The 17,502-nt window shown below is 48.5% G+C and overlaps 1 protein-coding gene across 6 annotated transcripts in view; it reads right to left on the reverse strand.

Moving 5' to 3' along the window:
- Positions 1–8,600: 8,600 nt before the first annotated feature.
- Positions 8,601–17,502, reverse strand: part of PCDH1 (protocadherin 1) — an 80,708-nt gene continuing 71,806 nt past the window's right edge. For 4 of the 6 annotated variants that reach the window (XM_083519058.1, XM_083519059.1, XM_083519057.1 and 1 more), the window contains exon 5: positions 8,601–12,769. In XM_083519058.1, coding sequence (XP_083375184.1) covers positions 12,384–12,769 — 386 coding nt within the window. In that variant the 3' untranslated portion in view covers positions 8,601–12,383. Of the gene's footprint in view, positions 12,770–16,513; positions 16,558–17,502 lie in introns of all 6 variants that reach the window. The other 2 variants (XM_083519061.1, XM_083519060.1) reach the window with 1 other exon arrangement.

Consider the following 17,502-nt stretch of genomic DNA (forward strand, 5'->3'; position numbering starts at 1 on the left):
AATGATCCAACACATTTCTTTCCAATCTTTGTGTGAATGACTTACGCACTTTATTCAGGTTTTCCATGGAAGACGATCATGCATTGGTTGGGAGAAGTTCTGAGCAGCAGTTCAGAAGTTATTAAGCTTTCCCTGCCCCACTGAAGCCTATGGAAACCAAAGTACTGGCAGATCGCACAGGGCATGGTCAGATCCAAAAATGAAGCCACACGTCCCGTCAGAAGAGCAGTGCTTGCAGAGAGAGCCACCTAGTGGCTGCTATGTGCAATGCCTACTTTTTGTTGTTAAGGAATACTGTACATCTGTTTCAGGGGTCTGCAACCTTTAAGACAAAAAGAGCCACTTGGACCCGTTTCTGAAGAAAAACAACAACTGGGAGCCGCAAAACCATTGCAACATTTAAAGCATGCGCGCCGCTGCCCTCCGATCTGACAGCGGGCGGGAAGGTGACGTTGGGACGGTGCGTGACTAACGCATGCACCGCCCCCATGCGACGTCACAGACAGTACAGCGCCCGCCACAGTGGGGAGTGTCGGGGCGCACAATGCGCCTCCTCCCCTCACTAGTATCCGCCCCGGAGCCGCGGCAAAGGTGTAAAAGAGCCGCATGCGGCTCTGGAGCCGCGGGTTGCAGACCCCTGATCTGTTTGGTCAGACAAGGGCTCACCAATATTTCTGCAGGACATTTAATATCTCCAACATTTAATGTGGGAACATGAGCTGTCATATAATATCCTAACCTCGTGCACTGCAAACTCCAACCCTACCCCTTAATCAGTGGTTGCAGTGTGGCAAGGTGTAGAATGAGGCTGTACAGAAGCTTTTGGGAATGTTCAGGATTCTTCTCCAGCATTTATCCTCCCAACAACCCTGAAAGGTAGGCCACATGGAGGGATAAGGACTGCAGCAATGTATCCCTTTGATATGCATGTCACAGCATCAGCCTCATGCCAGCATTCTGCACGAGCTGCAGTTTCTGGATCAATCAATAGGGAAGCCTCACATTGAGTGCAGCATTCAGGTCTTGAAGTCACCAGTGCCTAAACTGCGGTGATCAAACTATTTTGGTGCAGAAACAGTCACAGCTGTTTTAACAGCTGCAGCTGAGGAAAGGTGCTCCTGGCCACTGCTAAACAAAATGGCCCATTTGCTCTCTCACCTCTTCTTGGAATAAGAGCCAGGCAGACCTTCATTTAGATTTTTAAAAATTATCCACAGATCCTTTATCCACCAAGACCTGCACATCTGTGCTTGCACTGCCACTGCCAGGCAGAGAGAGCCATCGACTAGGCTTTCTGTAGAGCCGACTGCGGAAGACTCAAGAGTGCTTCAGACCATCAAACAGATACTATTGCTACATAGAATATGCAAATCAGACCCCCCCCTGCTGTGTATTTTGGGTTTCCACAATTTGACAGTTATAATTTACATTCTTTTGAGGTTCTATACCATGCCAAGTGTCCATACTTTCCAGGGACAGTCCTAGAATTACGAACAAGCAGGCAGTGGCTTCTGTTCCTTCTCACTACCATGTGGAAGAGCAGTCCCACGAGGCTCCTGTTAGTATGGTCAGAATCAGGGTTTGGGTCCCTGGTGGGTGCCTGACTTTTGATGCCTGACCCCGCTGTCAGTGCAAGTCTATGTGGCCTTAGCGGCTCAAATGCGCACTGGATTTATTTCTCTTAAGCTAATCTTGACCAATTACTCCCACGATGCTGTGAGAAATACAGACCTGTCTCTTGGCAGGGGTGCAGGCATCTCTCTCATAGCTTTGTACCTTTCAGTCTGAAATTCAGAGAAATCCTGAAAGCAGCTTAAAATGCTTATTGTTATGTACTGAAGTTCTCACCCTGGGCCAGCAGGGGGATACTGTAGATAGTTCAGGTCCACATATGCAAATAAGGGATTGAAAGTGACGTTCAGTGATTGGATAGTTACAGAAAGTGGTTACAGTTACGTTGTACTGGAGCTCTATAGAAGCAGGCTGGCTGAACCCTTCAGTTCAGTTCTGTTCTGGCCTGTGAATAAACAAGAGCCGTTTGAAGAATCGCTGTGTCGTCTGATACGTTCACCCACGACTTAACACTTATGATCCTGGCTCCTTTTTTTGAGTGCCTCCGATGAGCTCAGCTGAAGAACCTCGGAACATTTTATTGCCAGTGCTACTTGCACGAGAAACTGATCCATGGCTTTTGGACACCCAAGAGGAAGGACTGCTGGTTCAGAGATCTGGGATGAGCACTTCCAACACCAAGATGCAAAGCGAGTTGAGATGACATGCTGCTTTTGAGGACAGAGCAGTCACAGGAAGTCCAGGGTGTCAGGAAGCCCACTGTATCTGCCAGCACTGAGATCCAGCCCAAGGACAGTAAGTGATACCCAAGATATCCTTCAAGGCTCCTTCCTACATCTGCTCCTTTATTTTCTGTGAGTAATTGCTGCAGAGAGTATTAAGTCTGGCTTTTCAACCCTGCCTCTTGCTGTAGATTAGATTCAGTTAGGAAGTGGCTGTGTATGCTCTGGTCTCTCATATATCCCTGATTTCCATGGCTATGAAAGTCTCCAGTTCTGCAGACCACATGCTTAAACAAGGAAAGGCGTGATGATGTCACTCCTGAGACTAACATAACATATCCCATCAGATATGTTGTCATGTGAATTTCACCAACTATTCTGCAAGGCATTGGGTAGGGGGATTTTTAAACAGTTTAGAAAAGAAAATTCTCAGAAAAAATGTCTCAGAAAAATCTCTTCCAATAAGTTTAGATTCCTATAATACTGAAGAAAATCATATTAGTAATTCATGGATGGATGAAGGAAGCAAGGCTAAGAAAGGCTAACAGGAGAGAGTAGGGCCAAGCCCATTTTTGCTTTCAAAAATATTAATATATACAGTATTAGGTTAGATCAACAGCTGTACCTAAAATTCACCCCCCTACCTTGAGATGTTGAAATAGAAGTGGTTTTTTCCATTCTCCTAGGTGAGGTCCAACAAGAAAACGCTACTCCTTTCTGCATTGAAATGTCACATTTGCACATGAATCCTGCAATTCTCACATGCTTCACATGTATCATGGGCTGGGGAAACTCAGCCAGATGGGCGGGGTATGAATAAATAAATAAATAAATAAATAAATAAATAAATAAATTGTGTGATGCTCCACATCCTGTGCTGTTTTCAAAAGTTTAGCGTGGAATGGGCTGTAAGGTGGTGGACTGGGCTGTTCAGTACTATGCACCAACTGGATGCGAGAGGTTGGCAGCGGCTGGTACCCAACTCCACAGCCAGGCCCAACTGGGTTCAAACCAGGGTGTGTGCCAGAAGTGCTGTTGTGCAGTAGCAGCTGATCACCCGAGATGCCGTCACTTCCTCTACGAGCACCCAAGGGTGGCAAGGCCCCACTTTTAATCATCCTGAAGCCCTTTTCTCGAAATACAAAGGAAGAACAGGGTGTAAGTTATGGAAATAAGGAACTGAAAATATATATAAATCCATAAAGCAATTTTCAAATAATAAATACTAAGGAGGCGGCCACCTCCCCCTGTCTACACTTATTTTTACTTTGATCAGGATTTCCTCCTGTTCTCAGTCACACACTCTGCGTCAGCGCCTTGAAAGAAAAGCCGTTCCCTTCTGCTGACACCCCCACTCCACCGGGTTTCCTTTCCAGACAATAGCTATTCTGGCCTCCCTTTGCGGATTTCCTTCCAGTGAATCGCACCAAGCCGTCAACTCAATGGCTCCCTTCCCCATTCCAATCTAGGAAAGCTAGCAGGGAAAGGCTGGATATAAGCACACCTGGTATCACAGGGGATAAGAGATTGCCCAGAGTTCAGCAGGCAGGCTCAGCCTCTGGTCTTTTAGCACCTAAGGCAAAATATTACATTGCATAGTCACATGCTTTCCTCCTATTATGGTGGGCCCTTCTTCCACTACTTGGGCTGCGGTCCTCATCACGACGCGCGTTCTTCTTGGGATCCTCACCTCCAGCCTGCTCCTCTCTGTGAAATCTAGCTCCGCTGATATTTGTCCCTTGCACCAAATTCTGGCAATAACCGTAACAACATGTAATTCTATGCTTGTCTACTGCATTTGAAGTACAGTGGTACCTCGGGTTAAGAACTTAATTCTTTCTGGAGGTCCGTTCTTAACCTGAAACTGTTCTTAACCTGAAGCACCACTTTAGCTAATGGGGCCTCCTGCTGCTGCCGCGCCGCAATTTCTGTTCTCATCCTGAAGCAAAGTTCTTAACCCAAGGTACTATACCTGAAGTGTATGTAACCTGAAGCGTCTGTAACCAGAGGTACCACTGTATTTCTGGTATTTCACCTTATTGAAATAATTCTTGGTGGCCCTGTGGGGCCCTCCCCCATCCTGTTTGGCTGCCGTCTGAAGCATAGTTACTTGAAAAGCTCAGTTAGCAATGTTCATGTTCATGTTCAATAGCATTCATGACAAAGAAAATGTCTGTACGTTTGATTTTTGTATACTCAGCTTTGCCATGAATTCTCCAGGTGTTAAAGGTCCATTAGGTCCAGTTGTGGACGACTCTGGGGTTGCGAAGCTCATCTCGCTTTACTGGCTGAGGGGGCTGGCATACAGCTTCCAGGTCATGCGGCCAGCATGACTAAGCCACTTCTGGCGAACCAGAGCAGCGCATGGAAACGCCATTTACCTTTCCGCCAGAGCGGTACCTATTTATCTACTTGTACTTTGACGTGCTTTCAAACTACTAGGTTAGCAGGAGCAGGGACCAAGCAACGGGAGCTCACCCCATAGCGGGGATTCGAACTGCCGACCTTCCAATTGGTTCAAGTCACATCAAGCTTGCCCCAAAGATTCAGAACTATCTCAGAGCTTCACAAGGGTGTTTTGACATTTTCCTGCAACCCAGTTTGATATACGTTTGTTTTCTCCAACCAACCTGCCCCCCGGCAAGCTCTACATAAGTGGAAAATGCCCAGCATAGAGAAGTAGCTCTATATGTGCTCTCTATGTGCTTCCTTTGACAGGAAACGATTTTAACCACATTTTACTTCCAGTAATGTGGAGGTACAGTGGGCCTACCTTATCAAAGGCAAAAACGCACAGAGGGGAACCCCCAGAATTGCTCCCAACCTCATGAGGTGGTGGGCTGCTTACCAGGTGCAATGGAGGGGGCGGGCATAAATAAATGGGACAGCAGAGAATGGTTTTCCATTAATCTATTTGCTTCTCCCTGCCGACTAAAGCAAGCACATCTGGTTAAGGGATGAAGCTCCCCAGGTTGACAAGTAAAGGGTGGACTTATGGTACACATGGGGGGGGGGAGCCAGGGCTGATTCCACCTCACTTGGCCCACGCCCTTGGCCCAAGATCCTCCTGAACTGACCTGACTTTGGGTTTGGCTGAATCCAGTGCACAGCCCTGCTGGTTACCACCAAAGATTCCTGGTGGAAGAGATACTCCCCCTACGTGGATTTTGGGAAATGCTATCAAGATATCTCCATTGGCATGGGCTGGGGAAGGCATAGAACCGGGTTAAAAAACAGACCCAAACTCCTTTCCCAAATCACTGGGGTGCCCTGGGGAAATGATTCACTGAGAACAGGGCCATGAGGTACAGGCATCCGGCAGGATTCCCCCCCCACCCCAACGGGACCAGCACCCACCCTTGCCGCCACATGATCCCAGTAAGCGAGGCTTGCGGAGTGGGGAGGGGGGTGCCAGAGCCATAGCTAGGTGATCTTGCGCCCCTGGCAAAACTGTCCAGATTGCGCCCCCAAATTAGCTCTTCTTTCCGCCTCCACTCTAACCCTCCCCCCCATTCAATTCACCCTCTATTAAAAACCTTTTCTTATGAGGCAATAATCAATATTTTTATTTATGGACATATTTTTAAGCCAATTTTGTGTGCCCCCTTGCCTGCGCCCCTGGCGGGGGACCACCTCACCACCCCCTAACTACAGCCCTGGGCGGCACCTTCCTATTTTTCCTCAGGTGGCCAAACAGGCCCCTGCCACCATAAGTAAAGATCTCCCCACCTTTCTAAAGTTCTGGACACAGAGCCATCTTTCCCATAGGGCTTAGTGGTGCATCGTGCCAGGGCGCCGGCCTCTCAGGGGCACCCCAGCAAGTGGGGGGGCTGTGGGGCTTTGCCGGCGCCCTCCCCTTTCCCTGCATGCCCGCCAGCTGCGCCCCGCCAACCATAAGGCTTGCGGGCGTGCAGCTTCCCTCCCAAGTCTGAATGAATGAATTTATTAACACGGTCACAGACCAGCGTCAACACACACAATATCACAAATCATTAAAAAAATAAAAATATCAGAAATACAGAGGACAATATAAATATAACAAGGATTTAAATATAAAAAATTAAAATTAATTATTAGCGTGCCCCCTGTAATTAACATTTAGGGGTTTGGTCATTATGGGATACCACTTGCTTCCTGCGATTAATTACAGACGCACAGAATTTGGCAACATTTAATGTGGTCTTGGGATTCTTGTCCTCTAGCAGTAGTTTTAAACTATGGTGTTCCGAATCTTTCCTGGACTTTTGCAAGACAGGTGTAATAAAAGTCAAGCGCATATCCTCATAAAGACGACAGCGTAATAGTACATGTGAAGCAGTTTCAACTTCCAACGAGCCACAAGGGCAGACCCGGTCTGTGTATGGTTTACCCTCAAATCTGCCCTCCCAAGTCTCTGCGGGGATCGTTCTCCTCCCGAGGAAGCTTGGGAGGGGCGCAACGTCACTCCCAAGCCACTGCAAAGACCACTCTCCCGCAGCGGCATGGGGGAGAGTTGCACCCCCCCAATGGCTGGCAGTGCGCAGCTACGACCACCCCAACACTATCCATGGTAATTTGGGGGCGCAGGGTGGATACTTGCGCCTCAGAGCTGCATCTGCAAAAGACAGCCCTGTCCGGGCATTTACCCAGGCAGCCTGGTTTCGTTTCGGGAGAGAGGAATCCAGGCAGTGGCGTAGCGTGGGTTGTCAGCACCCGGGGCAAGGCAAGTAATTTGCGCCCCCTAACCCGTGGATTTGCGCCCCCTAACCCTCAGATGTTGCACCCGGTGAGGCCGGCCCCCCCTGCACCCCCCATGCTACGCCACTGAATCCAGGAAAACTGCAGCTGCAGCTACTCTGTGGGTGTCCCAGGTGTGGGGCAGACAGCTTTCCCAGATGAGAAACAATATCCCTGGGGTCAGGCGGAACCCCACTTCCTTGATCTATCTTGTCTAGGCTGAGTTTCAGTTTATTCGTTCTCATCCAGCCGTATTGCTGACCTCAGACACTTGTTCGGCAGTCTTCTTAAAGCAGCCCCCCGGGGTGGGGGAATTGGCTCAGGGCAGCAGGGCACACAAGGGATACTTTAAATTTTGTTTCCCCCAGGCCATTTCCTTGCCCATTGAAGCTGCAATAGTCTCAAAGGGGATGACGGATGGAGGGAGGGACTTGATACAAGACAGACTATTGGCACAGTGCAAATAAAGACTATTAAAATTAGTTATTAAGCTTATAGTTAAAGCTAGCGTGGTTAAGAGTGTTGGACTAGGACCTGAAGTGCCGGAATTGGGCATAAAGCTCATTGGGTGAACTTAGGCCACTCACTGCCTCTCAGCCTAATCTGCTTCACAGGATTGTTGTGGTGATTAAATGACAGGGAGAACCATGTAGCTCCTTGGAGTTAAAACTGGAACATAAATGCAATAACTGAATAAATAAAATGAAATGAAACTTTCATGGACTAGAGTCCACTCCATCATATGCATAATTATCCTTCATTGGATCCACAATGAAGTGGATCCACATTATGCCAGAATAAAATCGGTCCAGTATACCTGAAGGAGCGTCTCCACCCCCATCGTTCTGCCCGGACACTGAGGTCCAGCGCCGAGGGCCTTCTGGAGGTTCCTTCGCTGCGAGAAGCCAAGTTACAGGGAACCAGGCAGAGGGCCTTCTCGGTAGTGGCGCCCTCCCTGTGGAATGCCCTCCCACCAGATGTCAAAGAGAAAAACAACGACCAGACTTTTAGAAGACATCTGAAGGCAGCCCTGTTTAGGGAAGCTTTTAATGTTTAATAGACTATTGTGTTTTAATATTCTGTTGGAAGCTGCCCAGAGTGGGCGGGGTATAAATAATAAATTATTATTATTAATATTATTAAATTGCCAGGCTTTAACATTTTGCCAGCCTTTAACTTCTGTCTGCAAGATGCCTTTTGAGAACTTTGCCCTGAAAGGCAAGTTTGATATATTTAAGCTAAGTTTATAAGAGGCTACACAACTGTTTTTTTCCTGCTATGAAAATGGGCATAATATAGATGTCTTTCCCTCCTGTGGGCAAATATCATCTGGCAGGGGACACTGAGCTGGGAGAATTCATTGAATCCCCTTCCCTCCTTCTGGTGCTACTGCTCCAGGCTAACTAACCCTTATTTACAGCCTAGTGGTGTTACACACACACACAAAAACACACACACACGGAGATCTAGTCATGGGTCTTCCTGGTTGCATATTTTGTCCTTGAGAAATGATACGGAAAGAAGCCCACGGTACACATATCTAACACCTAACCTAACTGATCTGCCGAGACAATAAATCAGATCAAGCCAGAAGGTTTTCACATTTTTATTGTAAAGCTTTGGGAGGGCTAATTACAGTGGAGTTTGTCATCTGACAGCTCAGCAAACAAACAGAATGGAAGAGAACAGAAAAGGGCTCACGAGGTGTCATGCTCACTGTTCCAAACAAAAAGGATTACAAGGGAATCAATTGTGCTCATGGCGCCTGGGGAGAAGGAAGCCCCGGGCCCAAAGCCTTCCCAGTGCAAGGGGAATGCATCACATTGAGAGCAATACAACCTTAGCAAGAGAGGCAGCGCCTAAACATAGGTCACCATCTGAAAAATAGTTGGGTACTCTTTATTCTGCCATAGGAGTCCTCCTTTTAGAAAAAGCTACACCTGCGTGTACATAAAACTGTACAAAAAACAAGGCATCACAAGCAAGGAACTGAAATCTCATATAAATAGAACCAACACGAAGAGCTACAAAGGGGTCACTTGGCTCCATCTTACACAGCTGGCCTGTGCCTGGCCTCCCACCTTTGGTTTTACCCCTGGCTTGTCCTAGTGCAGTGCTCAAAAGTGTCCTTCCCTCCCCCCTCGCCCTTCAATGTGCTTGTCTAGCCCAGGACCCTTGAGCTCCTCCTCTTTCCCCACCCCATCTCTGCGCACATAGGCTCTCTCCTTCTGGCTTTGACTTGTGCAAAATGAGCTTCTCCTGGTGGCACCTGGGCTCTTGGAGATCGCCTGCACCACCCTGTGGCACCTCCCTATTCCGTGGCCTTTCAGCCCAATGGCACTACCGCTGTCCCCCTAAAACATCCTCACCTCTTCTGCCGCACGCGGGAGGCAGCTATGTCTTGAACGTGGTTTTCCTCATGGTTTTCCTTCATGGGACCAGAGACCAAGCCCCCTTCTCTTTCCTCCCTCCGCCTTCTTTTATCCGATTTTCCAGGGGCAAACCAAGAGGGAAGAGGTGGAAGACTTTACACACACACACTCGCACTCATATGCGCACACACACACATCATGTCAGATACCATCAGATACACCAGTGTGGATTGATCCGGCCTGTCATTCACATTCACGTATCGGCCTTTGCCTAACTAAGAAGGGGACAAGCAACCCTAGCTTGCTTGGTACATGCTCATTTTGCTCCATGGAGCCCTGTGGCAAATGTCTCCAAGGATGGGAGCAGCGTTCGGCTGAGGGTAGCCTTAAAATGCCCGTTGTCCAGCGAAAGGCCTGGGCTTTCCCGTTGTGTTCTTTTTGCTTTCTTTCAGCAGGCCCGACTTATGGACAGGCCTATTTGAATGTCCCATTCCATAGGCATTATTATTATTATTATTAAAAATGAAATAAGGTAACCTTACCTGGGAACCACAGGTGAGTGAGCCTGGCTCCCATCTATGCCTTCCACAGCAGGGAAGAACTAATATGGAAGAGGGTCCTGCCCCCTCTCCACCTTAGAGTGGCACTTTAAAGTGTCTGGAAAGGACAATGTATGGTTCAGGATGGGTGGCTGAAATCCCTTTGATCCCTGGGCAGAGCAGATATAAGCTTGTGTTTGAGTGGGTATGGGAAGAACAGCCATTTCCAGCTCCTTTGAGGTCAAAGCTCACCACTGGCCCCCCAGCCTCTTGGTACCAGAATAAATAGGTAGTGCAAGGCGCCCCCTACCATCTGTGAGTTGCTTCTGGACCAGCCCTGAGTCTCAGAGAGTGTAGGCAACAGAACAGGAACGTCCTTTGCTCTCGTGCAGACTGCAAGTCACCAGGGATCTCAAACGGAGGACTCTAGTACTGAGATCCAGACACCTAATTCTCTGGTTGGTGGCAGCCATTGAAGGAAACTGCTTGTTTGCTCTGTTCTGCACTTTGGTGTCACCAGTGCCAATGGTCAGAAGATGATAGTTTAGCAACCTACTTGGTGGGAGCCAGGTGACACAATGGGACAAGAGGGTCCTATAAAGCTTCTGGCTCTGGCCTGGCTGTTCGGTCTTGGAGACTGCTCCTCCCCACCTACCTGCTTCCAGACTGTCAGCCCGGACACACATACACACACACACAACTGTACCACAAAAGCTAAGGAGAAGTATCCCTGCAGATACCACGAGGTGCTTCCCCCCCTTCTCCCCAGATCCATGCAACAGAGAAAGTTGAACAGAGACACAGCAAAGGGTGACGACCAGTCTGCCTCCTGCAGCCCAGCTAAGAAGAACACATCCATGACCCATGGCAAAATGTGGGGAGGGGGCAGGGTCTATGGGCACCAGAAGAACCAAGTCCAATGCAGGGACCAAGAGGGCTGAGCCGGGCCCAACGAGTATCAGTGGTCAGGTGAACAGAGGTCCCACAAACAGTTGTATCCTCCATTGCCATGCAGATTGGAGTGAAGCCCCACCGCTCGCAGGGTGGACAGGTGGATGGGCAGGGATGGCCACGAGCTCTTGGCTATATGGAGCCAGGTCCAATTAAGTCAGGACACCTACGAGCAACTGAAGAACTAAGTTACTTGAGCAGCCCATGGGTGGCTGGAGGTGGAAGAGTGCCCCTCGCCCAATTGGGGCTGGTCTTTTCACCCATCCAAGGGGACAACCCACTGCGGGGATCAATGCTTCCAAGGGTAGTTCCATGATTTGTTATAGGGCCCTGCTGGAACCACGATACCACCAGAGAGTTCCTATGTGGCTCAACCTGTGGCACCCAAAGAGAACATTGGAGCCCTTGAGGCTGGCTCTCTGGTCTCAAGGCAGAGGGAGGGAGGGGGGTGACTCCAGCATACAGAGGCCTCGTGGCCCCCAATGTGACCCTGAGTCAAAGCTCCATTCACAAAGGCAATGGTGGCTTACAGGCAGACTTTTCAAAGGCCGGGATCATGGCGCTGGGGCCCAGTGACCCCATGGGAGTTCCCTGCCTCGCGTGAGGCAGAAGAGATACTGGGAAGTTAGGGGGTTGGACGTCTCTTCCACCTTTCCAGCTGGCCTTAGCTCCACTGTCCAGGGGGCAGGGGCAAAGCAGGACCAGATGGAAGCCACAACCAGCAGCTCTAAGGCTCCTCCTCCTCCTCCTCCTCACATGTGACGAGAAGAGTTGCTGAAGTCTGGAAAGAGATTGGGGTTGAAAGCTCTGCAATGCCCTTCCGCCCAGTCCTGGTGACCGGCCAGAGCTCTCCCCTCACCAGCCAGTGCCCCATCCTTTTTACACTGCGGAAGGCGAGGGTGGGCTGCTTGGAAGCACTTGCTCCCATGTGCTCTTCTGTGTGGTGAAAGATTCAAGCTGGAAATTGCTCCCTGTGGTTTTTGTTTTGTTTCAAAGTCTTTTTGTTTCAAGGACAATAAAACTTCTGATCAGGCAGGACGCAAATGTCATTCCTAAGATTCATATTTACAGGAGTCTACAGTAACAAGAGAGGCAGCTTTTCCCCCTGGACCTGTGCCAGGTGCCCTTGGCCCTGTGCCCAATGGACTCCACCAAGTCTACGTGGACCTTTGGTAACTCAGCCCTTCCCCCCACCCCCAGCCCTGAAGCCATGAGGCCAAGCCCTCTTCGCTACGTTCCTCTCTCCCTCTTTCCAGGCATCTAGGGACCACTCTACTGAGAGCTTGGTAATTCATGTTGACATCGCTTCTCTTGCCCTGGGAGCAATGAGTTCATAAAAAAGTGTTCCTGTGCCCAGGGCCTGGGCAAGGCATTCTCACCTGGCAGGCACAGAACCACCAATGCGAGCGATAAAGCATCACAGTTTGAAAAGTCCCTTCTTTTTATTCTTCTTTGAAATCCAGACACTGGTCTGAGGTGTTTCGCAGGCACCTTCCACGGTCCTCTTCATCTCACAGGTAGATCTCCCGCTTGGCAGTTTGGGACGATGGTGTGGTGGCTGCCTGGAAGTCCGAGGTCTGGGTCAGAGGGATTTCCTCCATGGGGGAGTCCTTGCAGGGCTCATGGCTACTGTTGGAGAAGGCACTGTACGTGGGGAGCAGGTGGAGGTTAGCCATTTTGGTGTTGCGCTCTTCTGAGAGTCTGGGGCTGCCATTCCCAACTTGTTCTTGACTCCCTCTGTCTTGATAAGGCACAAATGTGGAGAGTTTGAGGGCGTTCTTGGGCCTCCGGCTTGGAGAGGACTGACCTGGCATCCAGCAGGTGTCAGAGTGACCAAACTCTGTGCATTCCCGGGTGCAGTTCCCTGTCATGGCTACGTCAGGCAGAGGCCGGAGATCTGCATACAACAACAACAAAAAGGAAGGAGAGGGAGGAGGATTAAACACGCATAGAGACACAGTGCGCAGTGTGAGAAGCTGCTATGGCCAAACTTCAGGCAAATCACACACACCCTCAGGAGCCATCTTCCTCACCTGTCCTTTCCATTATTCCAGTGCTGCATTATTCACAGAAGAAATACTAGAAGTGAGGACTGGAGCAGAGGCAGAGATGGGGGAGCACCACTGGTTCAGACACTCTGGGCACAGAGCCCTGGGGCAGGGCACCACTAGGATGCAGAATGCAAGGCGAGAGGGTGCCAAATTTTGGTGTTGTGCAGGGCGCCACTGAAAGTTGAGGACCCAAGGTCTGCAACTGACTAGAGAGTCAAGCAAAGCACTACCCTCATGGGTTAGGTGAGTTGTATTACTATAAAGGTAAAGGTAAAGGGACCCCTGACCATTAGGTCCAGTCGTGGCCGACTCTGGGGTTGCAGCGCTCATCTCGCTTTATTGGCCGAGGGAACCGGCGTACAGCTTCCGGGTCATGTGACTAAGCTGCTTCTGGCGAACCAGAGCAGCGCACGTAAACGCCGTTTACCTTCCCGCTGGAGTGGTACCTATTTATCTACTTGCACTTTGACGTGCTTTTGAACTGCTAGGTTGGCAGGAGCAGGGACAGAGCAATGGGAGCTCACCCGGTCGCGGGGATTCGAACCGCCGACCTTCTGATCGGCAAGTCCTAGGCTCTGTGGTTTAACCCACAGCGCCACCCGTTTCCCATTGTATTACTATATGCCAGGCAAAAAGACTGAGGCCTGGTCCAGACAACAGAATGAGGCTGGACTGATATATAACCGAGTCCAGATGGGGCAAAATGAATGCTAACACTTCAGACTGTAGAAGAGGGATCAGATGTGTGACTACTCTTCTACATTAGGAAAATCTTTACATGCAGAAAACACAGCAAAGGAGAGAAAAGGCTAGAGAGAAAATTTCTCCCAAAAGGTTTTGTTTTTTTACCTGCAGATATATTTTTTTAAAAAAATTGGCATTCCTCCCACTTACAGTCTGAAATGCCTATACAGTCTACCTCCTCCAGGATTCTTTCATCTTATTTTCCTTCATGTGCAAACCAAGCCTATAGCTTAGGCCAGTCTAAAGAACTCTGTCTTTCTGTTTACCTCTGGTTTGGTTTGGTTTTTTGCACATGTGCGTATGCACAAACATACCCCCGACCCCACACCCTACAGGATCGTAGTACCACTTCTCATTTCAGCCATATTTCCTTTATTTGCCAGCAGAGCCCACCTCTCCTTCCCAAGGGGGCACCTGGGCACCAAAAACCAGCGGCCGCTCCCCAAGGTGGCAGCTGCTCCTCTGCCTAGGCTACAGCTGACGTGGACATAGGAAAATAAACATATATACCCACATTTTTCGCTCTATAAGATGCAGCAGACCACAAGACGCACCTAGTTTTTGGAGGAGGAAAACAAGAAAAAAAATATTCTGAATCTCAGAAGCCAGAATAGCAACAGGGATCGCTGCACAGTGAAAGCAGCAATCCCTCTTGCTGTTCTGGCTTCTGGGATAGCTGTGCAGCCTGCATTCGCTCCATAAGATGAACATACATTTCCCCTTAATTTTTAGGAGGGAAAAGTGAGTCTTATAGAGCAAAAAATACGGTATATGTATGTTGCGATGAGAATATTTCCATGCACAGAACTGAACCCTAGATGCCTAAGTACTTGCAAGGCACCTCACTAGTCTTATGGTGCAGAGGCTGGAGTGGAACTTCAACTAGGGAAACCTGGATTTAGCTCCCAGCTCAGCTGTGAAGGCTGCCAGGGGACTTGGACAATCATTCTGTCCCATGATGGCCTATCTCGCAGGGATGCCTAGATGGAAAAGAAAAATTAGCTCAGACTACTTAAATAAATTATATGCTTCTGCTTTTGGGTGTTTATTGCTTCTGCCCAACTGTAGCTGTTTGGGCCAAAGGTGCCTAACAGATCTCTCGCCATGCTTTTATAAAAAGAATTTTTCACTGGGGAAGGGCATTTTTAATCATGCAAAAAGGAGGGCTTAGCCTTTCATTGAAATAAAATCCACACTATGAAGCAATATTGTGACAAATGTACTTTAATTTAAATGTGATTTTTTTTAAAAAAATTAGTATTTACATTTAAATAAAAGCACCCAGATTTTCAAAATAACTGCATGCCCGAGATGATATTTTCTGCATTCTGCGCCATCTGAATTTCCATCCATGGATGCTTCTCCCTCCCCCCCCCCGCTGCCCCCCACAGAAACCTGTGAAGCTTCAGTGGAAGGGGATGTGCTGTGTTTGGTTTTTCCAAATGATTCCATCACCTGCAATTGCTTGCCTTTACTAAGAAGGGGCACAGAATGGGCGAGGTGGGCCAAGGGATCCGTGCCCTGAGGGTGAAGAAGCAGGCTGGACAAACAGGAAAGTGGCAACACTTTGAGCTCACTAGAAGGCAATTCACAAGGGCTGGAGGAGGAGAATTCCCCACTACTATACATGCTTAAAAATACCCTGCAATATCTCTATTTATGGGCCCATTCCTGCAAGCTCAGACACCAATTAGCCACGCTAATTATTGTCACTACCAATTAAGGAAGGACAAGTCAGTCTAAGATATTTTGTGTGTGTGTGTGTGTGTGTGTGTGTGTGTGTGTGTGTGTGTGTGTGTATGTAATATCTTATGGAAATTTGCCCTGTCCCACTTTAAAGTTGCCCTAACAACTTGTAAAAGGCTATAAAATACTGGTGCGCTGCAGACTGCAGGCAGATACACTATCAATAATAAAATAAAATAAAATAAAATAAAATAAAATAAAATAAAATTAAAAAAAATAAAATAAAAATTAAAATAAAAATAAAATAAAAATAAAATATAAAAAATAAAATAAAATATCCCCTTCTGCTACCCATCCTGAGCACTCCAATGCTAGCTCTGCTAATGTCCCCTAAGGCTTATGCTTATGCTTACCAGGAAATCGTGTTACATCTATACTTCTGAATTCTCCACTGGTTCACTGCCTTGTCTGAAGGGATCATGTGGATCACCTTTCCTGCCCTCCCACATAACCACGCCCAAAATGCCAAGACTGATTCCTCTTGCCCATTGGCATTTGTGATATATACTATAATCGCTGCATAGGATTCACACAGATGGGGAAGCAGACTAAAACACTTCAATGAATAAGCAAATCAATGAAGAACAATAAAGATGGAAATCATGAGCTCAGCCACCTCCCTTCCCCTTTGCTCTCCGTCGCCCAGAGATTCCAGCGACAACAGAGGGAAGAAAAAGCAAAGGGACTGGATAATATATCTGCAGGGAGGCTCAGAACATGCCAGTATCCTCTTTTCCTGAGCTTTCGAAATTGCATCAGCTGTCGCCTGTTGCACTCTTTGCCCCCAAGAGCATGCGTTTCCCCAAATCATGCAGGACTGAACGTTTCTGTTCGGTTTTGCCCCGTTTTTGGTAGCAGCAAAGCGGAAGCACCTCTCTCTCTCTCTCTCTCTCTCTCTCTCCTCGCACTTCCACCCACGCCAGTTTGCCAGCAGTGCCTTTGTTCCATCTCCCAAGGCTGCCTCCCAAAACATCTCCATGCTGCTCCAAGCGGGGCTGCGCTTCCTAGAGCCCCACGTCCATTGCCTCCCCGCAACCCTCTCAAGGTGTGTGTGGGATTCGTAGGTCCCACGCTCTCCCTGGAAAGCCATGCACACCTACCTGGGTGCAGAGCCCCCTTCACAGTCTGCTCCATTCAGGGGACACTAATGAGGAGCAGAAAAAGGAGGAGAGGGTCACTCAGGATCAGGGCCGGATTTAGGCTGGATGAGGCCCTAAGCTTCTAAAGGTCACGGGGCCCTTTCTATGTCCAGCTGTCCTTTGTCAACAACAAATTGTCGCTGTTTTTTGTGATGAATATATGGTGTATGGTAATTTGTGGACCTAATAGGTATCTAATGCCATTTGCCACTGTTGCGGTATGTAGGTTTTATTTTCATCTTATAATTTGGAAATGTACGTCCAGTTTTTCTTTCCTTTAATTTTTTGGGGGGTCCCAAGAGAGTGGGGCCCTAAGCTATAGCTTGATTAGCTTATACGTAAATCCGGCACTGCTCAGGATACGGCCCCACTCTTAACTCCCTAAGGGTTCACTGTCCCACCTACCCATCCAGCAATCCCATGGGGCTTTCACCACCAAAGCAAGGCAATGCTATCTTTCCAAGACCTGATCCTGGCCTCCCCCAGAAACAGCCAGTTCTGGAACCCATGAGTATTCTGATTCACGTCAACACCTTTTACAGTCTTCTCCCCCCCCCCACCTTCTAAATTGACAAAGTTTGTGCTCCTAACCTGCATTTTCACACATCGAATCCCAAACTGTGGGCCAGGCACATTTGTGTAAAGATTAGAGGGATGGACTGGGCCTGGGGAGACCCAAACTAACAGGCAAATTAAGCAGCTGAACAGATTGAGCAGCAGGGAAAGCTGACAGCACAGACCACTCTGCCCTTTGAGCTAACAGATTCAAAGGTCCCAAGGAAACTAATTCAATTAAAACAGGCATGTAGGTGGAAAGGCACCAGGGGCCTGAGCCTAGGAACCAGGGCCAAGGCTTGTGAATCCAGGATCAGCAAGAAGGAGTTCTGGACTTCGTGGGAGCTGAGAAGTTGTTCCAACAAGTATTCACACCCACCAGCCAAGCTTTAAAC

The sequence above is a fragment of the Podarcis liolepis genome (genome assembly GCF_965112155.1).
Source record: "Podarcis liolepis genome assembly, chromosome: 8".
Taxonomy (NCBI): Eukaryota; Metazoa; Chordata; class Lepidosauria; order Squamata; family Lacertidae; genus Podarcis; species Podarcis liolepis.